General features: G+C 27.3%; 3 protein-coding genes across 9 annotated transcripts in view; 1 reads left to right on the top strand and 2 right to left on the bottom strand.

Annotated features, from left to right (window-relative positions):
- Positions 1-14,494, bottom strand: part of LOC105150915 (agrin) — a 717,341-nt gene that overhangs the window by 191,949 nt on the left and 510,898 nt on the right. The gene's annotated exons all lie outside the window — the stretch shown is intronic.
- On the bottom strand, positions 847-2,699 carry LOC147907593 (uncharacterized). The gene is made up of 3 exons (XM_087412676.1): positions 1,644-2,699; positions 1,005-1,091; positions 847-939 (listed from the first exon to the last, which is right to left on the bottom strand). The coding sequence occupies exons 1-3, from the start codon at positions 2,694-2,696 to the stop codon at positions 847-849; spliced, it is 1,233 nt and encodes a 410-aa protein (XP_087268802.1). The 5' UTR covers positions 2,697-2,699.
- Positions 6,383-13,577, top strand: LOC147907592 (uncharacterized). Of its 2 annotated transcripts, XM_087412360.1 has the most exons (5): positions 7,729-7,816; positions 7,984-8,070; positions 8,192-13,149; positions 13,288-13,374; positions 13,453-13,577. In XM_087412360.1, the coding sequence occupies exons 3-5, from the start codon at positions 12,085-12,087 to the stop codon at positions 13,531-13,533; spliced, it is 1,233 nt and encodes a 410-aa protein (XP_087268486.1). In that variant the 5' UTR covers positions 7,729-7,816; positions 7,984-8,070; positions 8,192-12,084; the 3' UTR covers positions 13,534-13,577. The 2 variants fall into 2 exon arrangements, with proteins under 2 accessions (XP_087268485.1, XP_087268486.1); XM_087412359.1 differs by lacking the exons at positions 13,288-13,374; positions 13,453-13,577 and having other exon boundaries at positions 6,383-7,816; positions 8,192-8,685.

Raw genomic sequence — 14,494 nt, 5'->3', positions numbered from 1 at the left:
AAATAGCTGCCACGGAAAAAAAAAAGAACGGTGAACGTATCGACCAATCATTCCTTGTGATAAATTAGAATATTTAAAAGCGATCTAAATAATTATAATAATATAAAATTTGTAACAAATAAATATATTTTTAAAATCATATCGGTATGCCTCTTCTTAGTTATTACAGATATCTTCTGACGTATTTCTTTATTGTATAAAAATTAACTTTGAATATATTATAAAGTTATAATAATGTTAGATAAAGATTTGTTATATATATTTGAACTGATGTAAATATGAATTAAATATACAGGAGGTAAATATATTATTAGGTGTTGGAATTAATTCGTAGCGTTTTACAAGAGATGGGAAGTGATGGGAAGTACTTTCATTAATGTATTTTTTAATGCTCATGTGAAATAAATAACATTCTTTCATTAAAAAAACGCTACGAATTAATTCCAACACCTAATATATAGGAGGAAATATATTCTCAGATTAAATTTATTTATCGAATCTCAAATATGAATTTGGACAAACAAAATTTTTCTCTGGAAGTTATTCGTAAACGCTTCGTTTAACATCTATCGATTTCTTAAGATACAGAATTATAGAAATGAATAATATTAAAATAACAAAAAAACGCAAAGCTTAATAGAGACATGCAGACTCCGGTTACTTTAACATAAAATATTTTCGATACAAATATATATATATATATATATATATATATATATATATATATATATTGCAAAAAAAAAATATCTTCAATATTCGAAAATATTCTACTGTTTTATGTATCTTTCTAATTATATTTGTGTAATATTATAATTATTCTTATAAAATGATAATATTAAACATCGACTATTCGCGTAATATATTGTTTCGCTCGCAAGAACTTGACATTACCAGGAACTGTAGTAAAATTAACACATACGTAGTAATGTTACTGATAATCTGAAAAAAAAAACGAGTAAATAACATATATTTAATTCATGAAAACAAGTAAGTCAGTTACTTACTGCAACAAGAAGAGTCGCGTCCATATTGACACCCTTTGCTGAAAATATACTTTTGTGATGCAATATTTGCAAAGAAAACAATTGCAACTGCAATATTAGAACACAGAATTAAATATTAAATTGAATAATTATGACTTAATATACAAACAAATCGCACTAGTAAAAATATGTAAAAGTTTTTACACTGAGAAGAAAAGTTGCTGCTTCAAAAAAATATTAATTGATTCAATTGCAGCAATCACGGGTTGTCAAATAAATATTTGTTAATTTAAATAAATATTTAATAATCCAAACAAATCACGGAAAAAACGATTACGGCTATCACGACTAGAAGTCGATACTTAAATACATTTTTTTGTTGTAAGAACTATAGTAAGATTATGATGATTGTAAGATAACACTTAACGGCTGTTACAATATATCGATCTTACGATTATCACAACCAAATATATTGATGGGCAAAAATTATCGTTATTTTCTGTTTGTGACAATCGTAAAGTTTTGTCTGTGATAACATGTTTTAAATTACAAGATTTTGTTAACCTAAATATATGAATACTCAAATTAAATAATCATCACGAATTAAATTTAGTCAAATTAACAACTATTTTTCTCAGTGTATAAATTAAAGTACATTACCTCGTCTTTCACGTTTTCATCATTAGTGCTGTTAAATACAATATGAATAGTGGTGCCGATTTCAAGAGCTTGATTCTTGCCAGTCTCGCAGGCCCATATGATCGAGGCCATTTTTAAAAATTGATATATTATAGATATCAGGAAATACCAGAACAAAAATTCTTCATATATTTTGCTTATAAAATCTTCATCATTGCGTAATATAGAAATGCACCACTTCGTGATGTAGAAATACAGGTTGAAAGTAACTTCGCAAATAGTTAGGCTTATCGAAGAAAGAAGCTGCAAACTGAAGGTCAAATTCAACATCTGCACTGTGTTGCTGATCATTAGATATTGCTTTTCCAGAGCTTTGAGTTCCATCAATAGAAATGGATTTCCTTGTTGATATATCCGGCTAAATATATGCGGCATATCCTCCATCACGGGTTCACAAAGATTCGCAAGATTATCGTTGATTCTCTTAAAACAAGCTTTTAATATACAAACACAATTCATGTATAGCATATCCATTTGAAATACCACTAAACTGACGTATATTGTATATATCTGGAATTTAAGGTCAAAGTTCAGCTTGTAGTAACATATCATTATTACCACGAAAAAGGAAAAAAAACTAAAGATATCTTTCGTGTGGATCAGTTTGGACAATTTCTTATATGTCTTCGAAGGTAGTTTTGAAGAGATATCCATTATTGTCTGCAGCAATCGCATTCGTGAACTGATCAAAACGTGCGTGACGATCGTTATAAAACTACTAAATAAATAGTAGCAATTATCGTGAAGAGTTCTGGGTACGTTTAAAATATATTTCCTCCTATGACTAAGAAAATAGAGAAACATGAATTGCGCATAGCAAATCATACAGGTAATGACAATTGACACAACGCAATGCGATTTGGATAGCTTGAAGATCGAAGAATTCATCTTATATGGAAATATTCCAAGAATGCGACAAAAGATGAAGCACGGATACATTAAGGATTGAAAATCCGTGGCTTGAAAAAGTCGCCATTTCTTCAATACTTGTCCTTTTGATAACAAATCGAGCATGATCAGTAGAATGTGTCATAGGAGTATAAACATCTCAGTCTTCACAAATAAAAATTATTATTGTCAATGCACTACACTCTACAGTATTAATATTGCAACAACTTCTTTTTATAATTATTATATTTGTTTCTTCTCACTAAATACGTAGTATGTTCGTCCTGTTTACATGCAACAAATTTAAGTTTAAAACTGCAAATAATTGCTATCTTCAACGAGACAAGACTAAAGAGATACTTTGTTGGACGTCAAGTAATCATAGTGTTCTTCGATCAGCAATTGTACCTTTGGGATACAGTGCAAAATAATGATATATAATTGTTATGACAACTCATCAAATTATGTATGCAAACACGAAACAGATAGTATCAACTATTCAATACCCACATAGACAAATAATTCTCTAAGATATATTAATTTCCTCTTCTTCCTTTGACATTATCCTAAAAGTCAATATTCTAATTGTGTGTATATAGAATATTTAATATCTTTATGACACAATTTCGGAATTTATTTTTTATCTTTCATATATATATATATTTACTGAAAATTTTTATTATACTGTACAAATAATCTAAAAGATTACATACCTTCTCAACTTTCAAAAAAATAAATTTTTTTAAATCTGAATTATTCTATATACATATAGTGACTAGAATATGGGAAATAAGTTTTAATATAATGAATAAAAATATATAATATGAATAAGTTATTAAAATAAGTTACTAAAAATAATTATTCACATGAATTTTTTTGTCAAATCTTAAACGCATTTTTCTCAAAATCTTGTTTTTGAAAAGTCTTAGCGCGATAACATTAACAAATTTCAATCTTTTTATTAAAAGTTTATTTTTATTTAAAGTTTTTACTTATGTAAAATGCAATTCTCCATGATCTGTTGGGCTATTAAAATAATTTTTTATTATAACAATTTTTATATAATAAATATGTAAAGGTTGAAAATTTATTGACAAAATCGAACTTTTTCTTTTAAATGTTACAATTTTTTTTACAAAATTTTAAAATCCGGCCCATCAGGCCTTAATGACAAAATCATTCCAGAGTTTAAAGGCTCGTAATAATTTTTCTTCGTTTGTTTTACAAAATTCTAAAGTGTTAAAACCAGAAGAATGCCTCATCGGAGAATCCGAGAATAGTCCCAGTAAAAGTTAATCTAAATAAGTCAAAACAGTTTTAAAACATTATTTTTTTAATACATTAATAGTCAATAAAACATGTCATTTTTGTCAGATAAATAGAATGTCTTATGAGAATCTTTCAAGATGTTTTACATTTAATGAAAAACGTCACAAAATTAATATACTTAATTACATTAGCGTTAAAATTAATATTGATTACTAAATTCAAATATTAAAGAGGTTGGAGAGATTCCGAGAGGGAGATTTGTGGGAGGAGAGCGAATGTGAACGACAGAGGAAGGAAGAGAAGGAGGTGAGGAAAGAAAAAGGGAGGTGGGAAGAAAAGATGGAGTATTGGAGTATTCTGCTTACGAATAAATAAATAAGTTCATTGAGTAATGATTATAGTAGAGCTTGCAACGGAAGCGGAGGTTTTTGTGAATGTATGTGGATGAGCATTAGTAATAAGCACTTTTAGTAATAAGCGAAGTCTGATTGTCACGATTATGTATTAATTACGGTTGTTTTCTGAAGATGATTGTATTGTATTCCCCAGGGGAATCACTAAACTGATATTACGTACTACTACTACTACTATTAAATCCAAATATTAAGTAAGTTAAATTTCTTTCTAATACGTGAGGATACTAATATTTTCAATTATGTTCATAATAAAATCCCTGTACTGATTAATAATACTTTAGCCAGGTCCAGCGAGTTGTGTTTGCATTTGTAAATATTAACATTCAAGAAATCCAAAAATTGAATTTAAAATCATCTGTCAATGTTTGTAAACGTATGATGAAAATGCGCGATTATCGTTCTTCTGAATGACAGAACATTGTTCCTTAAGTTTAGACAGAACATTGTTCTTTGAGTTTACGAAATTAATTCGACTGATATTGACAATCCCATCTTCGTGCACAACGAAGCATTCCTTCTTTAAGCTAAGGAGATTAAAAACATGACTACGGTCATATATGACGCAAATGCGATTAAATAACTTGGCCGTTTGCTTATCCATGCGAATTTAGCAAATGATACTGACGATAAAACAAATAAATTAATAAATAATATAAGTAGGAATCAATGGAACGCCTCCACGTTTGTAATTGTTAAGATTATAGATAATTATTTCATCGGCTATCCGTTCCCAGGCGGAAATTTCCACATTCAAGGACGAGACAAGTCGCTTGATTTGATTTTTAGCAATTTATACATATGAATAAAATAGAAACTAATTCTTAAATTTTATGAATATTATATTAATCCTTAATATACGTATACGTTTAAGTCATTCATGTCCTGTGTATTTCTTTTCTTTAAAATACTAAAAGTATCAAGCACTCAGACAATAAAAAATGTCTAAAATCAGGTCATAAAATGTTTTTTGCGTCTAAAAGACGACTTAAAGTCGTCTTATGTTATAGTTTTATAGACTTCGTGTTGTTTATTTTCTAAAGATGTTAAAGCATATGTAGGAATAATTTAATAATTTTTATATACTTGTAAAAGTGACAAAAATTAATCTGAGTCACAAACGAATCATTGTGTGCAGTATAGAAACTTATCATATGCACTAAGGATTACTGGCGATATTATTACGAAAATTTAATGATAAATGTAATCTTGCAAATCTAAAACCGTATTTCACTAGTCTCTGTTTCAATTAGCAAGATATATAATTCTTTAAATATTTTCTTTGTTGTTATTATAGAAAGTCTTTTTCTGTTACATCCAACAAGTATTTCGCATGTACCATTTTATTATTTTGTTATTATCAAATCGTAAAAATTCTTCTTTTTTCTGAAGCTTCTGTAATGTTTGTATTTTGCATTTTAAGATAACTAAAATTCGTCATTATGTGTTTATACTGTGTTTATATTATATATTGTATATTATATATTATTTATTGTATATTATTAATTATATATCATATGTATGTCTATATGAAGCTTATTAATGATCTTAAGTAGCACTCACTAAGTATATAGCGCTTTTGTTGATCAAGAATTGAAAAATTAATAGATAAAATTAATATTTCCTAATATTTCGAATTGTGCTGAAGATGTCTGATTTAACTTAGATGGATCAGTATTACAACTACGCAACAATGATAGGAATATTAAATATGCATCGACTTTTTTTATTCAATAGTGAGAGATAAAATAATAAGAAATAAAAAATATAAAAACATTTATCTTAATTAGAGCAATATATGTTAATATGTATATTCACAAAATACTATGAGAAAGCAGAAAGCATATCCATACAAGTGCATTTGATAATAATCACTATCAAATTGAAAAGAAGCTCTTACAAAATTGTCCGACAGTAATATTAAATATATAAAATGCAAAATATAATATTTTTTAAAAATATATTATATAAAACATATATTTTGTTTATTTCATCTAAAGTAAAAGTTTGCCTTTCTTTTTTTTTATTACGACATATATTTACTGTAACTTTGTCTTTATTATAAATAAATTTAATAAAAGACTAAAAAAATATCTTGATAACGATCGCTTTGTAATCTAGATGCACAACATTGTGAATTACATGTTACAGTAAATAATACATCATTACTTTATGCGTGTTCTGGAGATAATAAGCGAAAAGCCATGGTTACTTCATCACTAACAAATTCCTGAGCCTTCTTTGCTATACGATGCAATAATTTTTAGTTTTGAAATTAAACTTGAGAAGTGTACACGGACTGTAAGAAGTTTACGTGAGTTTACGCATTTGTCGTATAAAGACAACAAAACTTTGAAGAGAAGTTCTTGTAAACACATTGGTGTTAAAAAATATTAATATAACGTAATACCTTTTTAGTTATAATCAATGATTTAGATTACTGTTGTCTTATAATATTTCGCCATGGTCAATTCAGCATTGAAAATCAACAACTTCAACGGTTTCAAAAGAAGAGGAAATATATGGCAGCTATTTAACGCCATGGATTTTGAATCATTAATGTTTCCTTGCATCACTTTTTGCCGCCTTTTGGGAATATTCCCATATAAAATCAACGCTTACACTATTAAAATTAATAAGTTATGTTACTTTTTATCGATCATTGTTATCTGCATTTTATGTATTTCTGATTTATATACCCTCTATAATCTTGATTATAAAGTCTTCTACGATCATTTGCACAATATAACATCGGTACCCGATAGTAATGATCTTAAAACTCCCGAGCTACTTGAACGTAACTGCTTTTACATTTTCGGTGGTTTTACATCAGTCATCACATTCTTTTTGAGTGGATCGCGAATGCATGTACTTCAGGACATACTGGAGATATCTTCGAAATTGCCTCAGAAATCATATAAAAATCTATCTGAATTAATTCATGCTAAGGACATTTTAGGATTTTTTTTAATAATCATACAAATATTGATATACTATAATGGACGTTATGGAGAACGTTATAATGATATATCCAAAGCTTTGATACTATATCTCCATTTGCTGGAATTCCAAATGAACATGCTGTATATGAATTGTGTTTGCGTATTGAAAGTTTGTTTTAAACAAATCAACGACGGTCTGAAGTTTTTTCAAAAATTTATGCCGAACGATGAACCAAGTCTTTTAGAAGCAACTTATCAAAAGCAGAAGAATCCATTCCAACTATTGCAACTCAAGGGTCTGATAAAACAGCATCAGACAATTAGCAACACATTAGAAAAGTTACAAGCGACATTCAAATGGCAACTTCTTTCTACGTCTGTCATGACCTTTATCGAAATCACTTTCAACATATACTTTCTTTTCGAACGAATGCAAGGACAAACGCTGTCTATAACAAACCTGAAGAACCATTATGATCTCATTGTATTTTCAATAAATTACAGTATAAAAATATTATTGGTAGTATGGGCTTGTGAAACTGGCAAGAATGAAGCCATAGAGATCAAAACCAGCGTTCATGAAGTGATTAACAATACTAGTGATGAGGAAATACAATCCGAGGTAGATTTAAAAATAAATTAATTTGCACATTTTATATATATTTCTAAGTATATTTCTAATATATCCATGTATAATAATGCGAATTTTAATATATTAATTTAATGTATGAATTTATGAAATTTATAATTACGTCTTTCAATCCTGTATTTTATTATTTTTATTTGCAGTTAAAAATATTTTCTTTGCAATTAATGCAACGTGATACTGTATTCTGTGCAAAAGGACTTATTGTGAATGCTATGCTTCTTACAAACGTGAGTGATTAATTATTTATACTTTTATTAAATAAATAGATGTAGTTAATTCAAACAGGTAAAACGAGATTTAAATAGATATATTTATATTCATTTTGTGATTTTTTTTGCGTTTTCTTAGATGGCAGATCTCGTTACCACGTATATATTAATTCTGATACAATTCATGGCAATAAAAGATACTTGTCAAGCAAATTCTTGAAGATTTTACACGTACATATATTATTCAGTTAACTAAAAAATATCTAGATCGAACATTAAAGGTATTTTAAATATATACATCTATTGCGTGTGAATAGAATATCACTGTGAGTAGATTTATGCTTATAAAGATATTTGTTTATATGCATGTACGCATATATATATAAACATTTAAAGGTCTTATATCATGCACATATTCATGACACTGGGCAACAAAATTTGATCTTTAATTTTTTTAATTGTCATATTCATAGCGACATTTATATGAAATGGTAAATAATTTTGCGACTCTAAAATTATATTTTAACGCATTTCAAACTGGAAGACATGTATTTTTAGATATATTTTTGGTTACACAATGCACTTTTATTGTAAAATGTTTCTTTCTTTCGTTTAATAAATATCTTGCACAACTGTGTCCTTTTATTAACCTATTATCAAATCTCTTTTATTATTAAAATTATCAAAAGTAAGGTAATAGAAGAAAGAGAGGTTATTAATTATTATGTTTTATATTTTTGAAACTTCTATAATGTAGATGTATTTTGCATATTAAAATAATGACAATTTATTTTGAGACACTTTACTTAATGTTTATTTATATAAAAAGGAATAGATTATCTCCTATAAAATACTATATTAAAAATGTCTGATTTAAGCAAACAATTATATAAGTTTATATGAGTTTACAAATGCATATACAAGAAAGAATCTATAATTTATAGGTCGATATTATATCTAATTACATCTACGCAACTATTTTGCGTCCGTCTGCATTGGATTTACTTAATAATTAGAAATAAAGTAAAAAGATTAAAAAGTATAAAAAATTTTCAATTTAATTAGAACAATATATAATACATACAAAAGATGCCACAAAGCAACAGAAAGTAGATCTATTGTAATCAAATCGAAAAAAAATCATTCATGAGCTTAACAGTAATATTGAATACACAAAATACAATTTCTTAATTGTCTTATAAAGTTTTATTATTTTTCATCAGTTATATTATAAAAAATTCTTTAAATATAATACAATGACTAAACTGCTTATGCCATTTAAAGTAAAAATTTATCCTTCTTTTGACTTTAGAATAACACATATACAACATATACTATTTATGATAACTTTTTGCATTTTTCTATCTAATGGAAGACTATGAAATGTCTTGATAATGTCCATTTGTTTTGTACATGACCTAGATGCGCAAGATCGTAGTTTACATGACACAAATAAATATATGTTATTGTTCATGCGTGTTTTGAAAATAATAAGAGAAAGCCAATGTTTTACTTGAAGGTTAACAAGTTTCTAAGTCCCGTTTCATTATACCATGCAATTATTAATAGTTTTAAAAATAAGCTCGTTGGATGTACATGACTGAAAAAAGTTTATGTCAGTTTTCTATTCTAATTTTATATCGGCACGATATATATTTACTGTAATTTTGTGTGTTTCCCTGTACATAAATTTAATAGAACTAAAAAATATCTTGATAATATCTACTTTTGATAGTATCTTTTGTACATAATCTAGATGCAAGATTGGACTATACATGACATAATAAATAATACACAATAAGTAATACATCATTTTATGTGCGTTCCGGAGGTAAGATAAGTAAAAAAACCATGGTTACTGAATGGCTAACAAATATATCTCTTTCGATATACGACGCAATAATTTTTAGTAGTTCAGAAATTAAACTTGACAAATGTAGATACACTGTGAGAAAATATCGCTTTATTCATTTGTCATGGACACTAATAAATTATATTTGAAAGAAAAGTTTTTGCAAATAGATGTTACTAAAGAATATGGATAATATCCTTAATATATCCATGATTATAGTATACGATTTAAATGATCTCAGGTAACACTTCAATAAGCATGTTCAACTCATTATCGAAATTCTATAAATTCAATAGTAAAAGAAAAAGAAATAAATGACAACTATTTCGCGCAACTGAATCGTTGATGTATCTTTGCTTTATTTTTGTCACATTCTGGAAGTAGCCATTTCCATGTAACGGAATAATAATTAAGACTAAATCATACTATTTTCTATCGACTATTATTATTTGCACTTTTTACGATCTAAATACATTCTAACATTAATATTACTAATAAATTTATAAGCATTCCTATTAAATTTGAACATAACTGTTTCTACATTTTAAATGTCGACTTGACTTTTCACAACAGTCGTTACATTCATTTTGAATAGATCACGAATGCGTTTACTTCAGACCATAACTATCCCTTTGAGATTACCGCAGCAATCATATGAAAATTTATCTAACCTGGTTCATGCCAAAGACATTTTTGGATGCTTTTTTATAGTCGTACGTATGCTGTTACTTTACTACAATCTAAACCAAACCGCCTTGCATCAGATTTTCATAATATACAACGTTTTGCTTATATTTCAAATGAATATGCTATACATGAATTGTGTTTGCATATTAAAAGCTCGTTTCAAACAAATTAACTTAGTCTGATGTATCTGCGAATACTCATGACGGCGAGCCATATCTTTTGAGAGAAATCCATCATAAACAGAGAAATACATTATTGCTAATGCAACTCAAGGATCTGATAAAACAGCATCTGGCATCAACGACATAGTACAGACGCTGACAACGATCTTCAGTTGGCAACTCCTTTTTACGATAATTTTGGCTTTCATTGAAATCACTTTCCACCTGCATTTTTTCTTAGTGCGATTACAAATATATAAATATAAATGTATAAAAAATAAGATATAAATATGATATAAATATGTAATGAAAAATAAGATATAAATATATAAAAAAGAAGACTATTTTATCACTTACAAAATATTATAATGAAGATGTCCGATTTAAGCAAATGACTATACAAGTTTATGCAATAACTTCGTAAATGCATATACAACCAAGAATCTATAATTCATAGATCGATATTAAATCTGCGTAATTGGTCTGCAATGGACTTACTTAAAATACTGGTTTACAAAAAAATGTTTTTTTAGTCATACATAAACTCAACAATAATATTGAATACACTAAATGCAATACTTTAAGAGAATTGTAAAGTGAAATCAGAATTCTGATGATCGCTGTTTTACCGATACAATGCAACACATTGATATATCTTTTACTACTACATTAATTACGCATATTCACGCACGTACATACATAAATTTTAGTAGAGCAATTGAAACAAAAATTGCTGATTAAAAACAAAATTTAAAACAAAATGTGCTCTTTAATTCCTGACTTAAGTTAACAAACTATATATTTATTGAAACTTTGAGTTTACATGTATATGAATCTAATGGAAGACTAAAAAATAACTTGATAATTCATTCGCTTCGTACATGATCTAGATGCGGATTGTAAATTACGTAGTTAATTATTACTAACTATACATCATACATCATTACTATACGTTATGGAGATGATAACCAGAGAAAAATTGACATATTTTATATACAATTATACATAATTATATACAAAAAGTATTCGTATATATATATGTATAAAATTCTTTCCCGGGAGGGAAAAACCATGGTTACATCACGACTAACAAACTCCGAGTTCTATGTCAATATACAATGCAATAATTCTTGGTAGTTTTAAAAATTAACTTGCAAAGTGCAGATTGTCTCTAGAAAGTTTAAATCAGTAAGGCATTTGCCGTTGAAATATTAAAAAATTATTGTCCAAAGAGAGAGATATTAGTCAACATTACTAAGAACATCGATTACATAATTATCTCCTTAGTTATAGTGAATTATTTAGATTATTGTTTTCTTATAATACTTCGGTATGTTCAATTTGTCGTCGAATTTTCGAGGATATGAAGATACAAGGAAAGGAAAAATATGGCAACTATTTCGCGCCACGAATTTTGAATCATTAATGTATCCTTGCTTCACTTTTTGCCGCATTCTGGGAATATTTCCATACAAGATCAACGTTTTAACCATTGAGACTTATAAACCATATTGTATTCTATCGATTATTGTTATTTGCCTTTTCTGTGTTTATGAATTGTTATTATTCTATTACATTAATTTTATTGAAAACAATTTAACCAAACATATTCCAATTAAACTTGAACGTAACTGTTACTACTTTTTAAATGGTTTTACAACAATCGTAACATTCATTTTATGTGGACCACGGATGCGATTACTTCAGACTTTAATGAAAATTTCTTTGAGATTGCCGCAGAAATCGTATCAGAATCTATCTAAACTGATCCATGCCAAGGATATTTTTGGATTTTTTTACATAGTCGTGCAAATGTCGATAATTGCTTATAAATTTCAAATGAACGTCGCACATTACATTTTTGCGACATACGTCCTTTTACTTATGTTTCAAATGGATATGCTAAACATGAATTGCGTTTGCGTATTAAAAGCTTGTTTCAAACAAATCAATGATAGTCTGGATTATCTGCGAAAATACATGACAAATAGTAAACCACATCTTTTAAGTAGAACTTATCACAAGCAGAGAAATCCGTTCGTACTAATGCAACTCAAGGCTCTTATGAAGCAGCATTTGGCAATCAGCGATACAGTACAAATGCTTATAATGAACTTCAGTTTGCAATTCCTTTCTACGATAATTGTGGCCTTCATTGAAATCACTTTCAATCTGTACTATTATTTAGTACAAATACAAAAAGTGTCTGTGTTAACGGGTGACCGGGCAAAAAAACAAGTTTTTAACGAGACATTCATTTCAGTTATAATGTATAACACTATAAAAATAGTGTTGGTAATTTGGGCTTGTCAAACTGGCAAAAATCAAATCTTGGAGATGAATACTACCGTTCGCGATGTGTATAACAACATCAACAATAAAGATGTAAAATATGAGGTAGTTTAAAATTATTTTAGTTTAATTTCATATATTTTTCTAATATACCCTGCATTTATTAATGCAATTTGTAACATATTAATCATTAAATTTATATGTACATTTTTTGATTATATTTAACAGATTTTTTATTTGCAGCTACAGTTATTTTCCTTGCAATTAATGCATTGTGAAAATATATTTTCCACAAAAGTACTTATTGTAGACGCTACGCTTCTCACTACGGTGAGTGAATTATCATTTTGCTTTTGTTAAATAAATACAAGTATATTTAGCTGTATTTCGTGATGTTTTTTTTTTTAGATAGTGGGTGGCATTAGCACATATCTGTTAATTTTAATACAATTTTTTTTAATGTCCAATTCTTGCAATACGAAATACTAATTCTACAAATGTAGAAGGTTATTGACATAAAGATATTTAAATCGAATATGTAAAATTATATATCAAATATTAAACGTACTTGTTTCTATTATTGTAAACAGAATGTCATTGTGAGTGATGTTTTATGCTTATAGTTACATAATTACATTATATGTGTATGCATATATGTGTATGCATATATAAGGAATCGTTTAAATGTCTTATATTACATGCATATAAATAATCATTTCCAAAAGATACATTTTATTTATGTATATAATTAAACAATATATGAAAGTATATAATTAGACAATGTATGTAATGTCATTATTTCAAAGGAAAATCGAACTTATTAAATATGTCCTGAAAAATTTTCAATTCTACAATAAATCTATATTATAATCAAAAAGTAAAGAGAAACAGGAGGGAATATTTGGTTCTAAACAACCGGACGGAAGTGACTATATATATTAGCATAAAAAGTGGACACTTAAGATAACTGTTATGACATACATCCGTTCACGGATTTAGCTATCTCCATTATTAATATATTCCCTCCCATTTCTCTTTACTCTTTGGTTATAATCAATTCTACGTCTATAATCAAGTGTTTTTTTTTTTACAACGCAAACGAAATACTTATCAATTTTTTTCGAAATAAAAAAGAACGGAACCTGGTTTCCCTTCCTAATTGTAAAATATTGTATCTTGTTAAAAAAACTTAGTGTAATAAAGATTGAAGAGAAATCTTAAATTTTTCACATTTTTTGAATACCCAGTTAAAAATACATATGTTGGATACAAAAAAACAGATTGCGAATGGAGGGCTAATTTTATTAATGCATTCAAATATTAGTCATTAATAAATTGAAATATTTGAAAAATTGATATCAAATTTATGTAATTCGTAACAATGTGTATAATGAATGTATTAAATTATGTCTCAGGTGAATTGTTGTCATGTTTTATATTATGATTAATA

Source organism: Acromyrmex echinatior, chromosome 13 (assembly GCF_024713525.1).
Source record: "Acromyrmex echinatior isolate Ae372 chromosome 13, ASM2471352v2, whole genome shotgun sequence".
In the NCBI taxonomy this organism is placed as follows: Eukaryota; Metazoa; Arthropoda; class Insecta; order Hymenoptera; family Formicidae; genus Acromyrmex; species Acromyrmex echinatior.
This window is presented reverse-complemented; position numbering and strand designations above follow the sequence as displayed.

Bases quoted from the DNA above. Each gene is read 5' to 3' on its own strand.
- LOC147907593 (XM_087412676.1), bottom strand. From the start codon at position 2,696: ATGCTCGATTTGTTATCAAAAGGACAAGTATTGAAGAAATGGCGACTT. The intron at 1,092-1,643 runs GTAATGTACTTT...CTAATATTGCAG, and splicing joins ATGAAAACGTGAAAGACGAG to TTGCAATTGTTTTCTTTGCA. The intron at 940-1,004 runs GTAAGTAACTGA...TTTTTTTTTCAG, and splicing joins ACGCGACTCTTCTTGTTGCA to ATTATCAGTAACATTACTAC.
- LOC147907592 (XM_087412359.1), top strand. From the start codon at position 6,716: ATGGTCAATTCAGCATTGAAAATCAACAACTTCAACGGTTTCAAAAGA. The intron at 7,817-7,983 runs GTAGATTTAAAA...TTTTATTTGCAG, and splicing joins ATGAGGAAATACAATCCGAG to TTAAAAATATTTTCTTTGCA. The intron at 8,071-8,191 runs GTGAGTGATTAA...GCGTTTTCTTAG, and splicing joins ATGCTATGCTTCTTACAAAC to ATGGCAGATCTCGTTACCAC.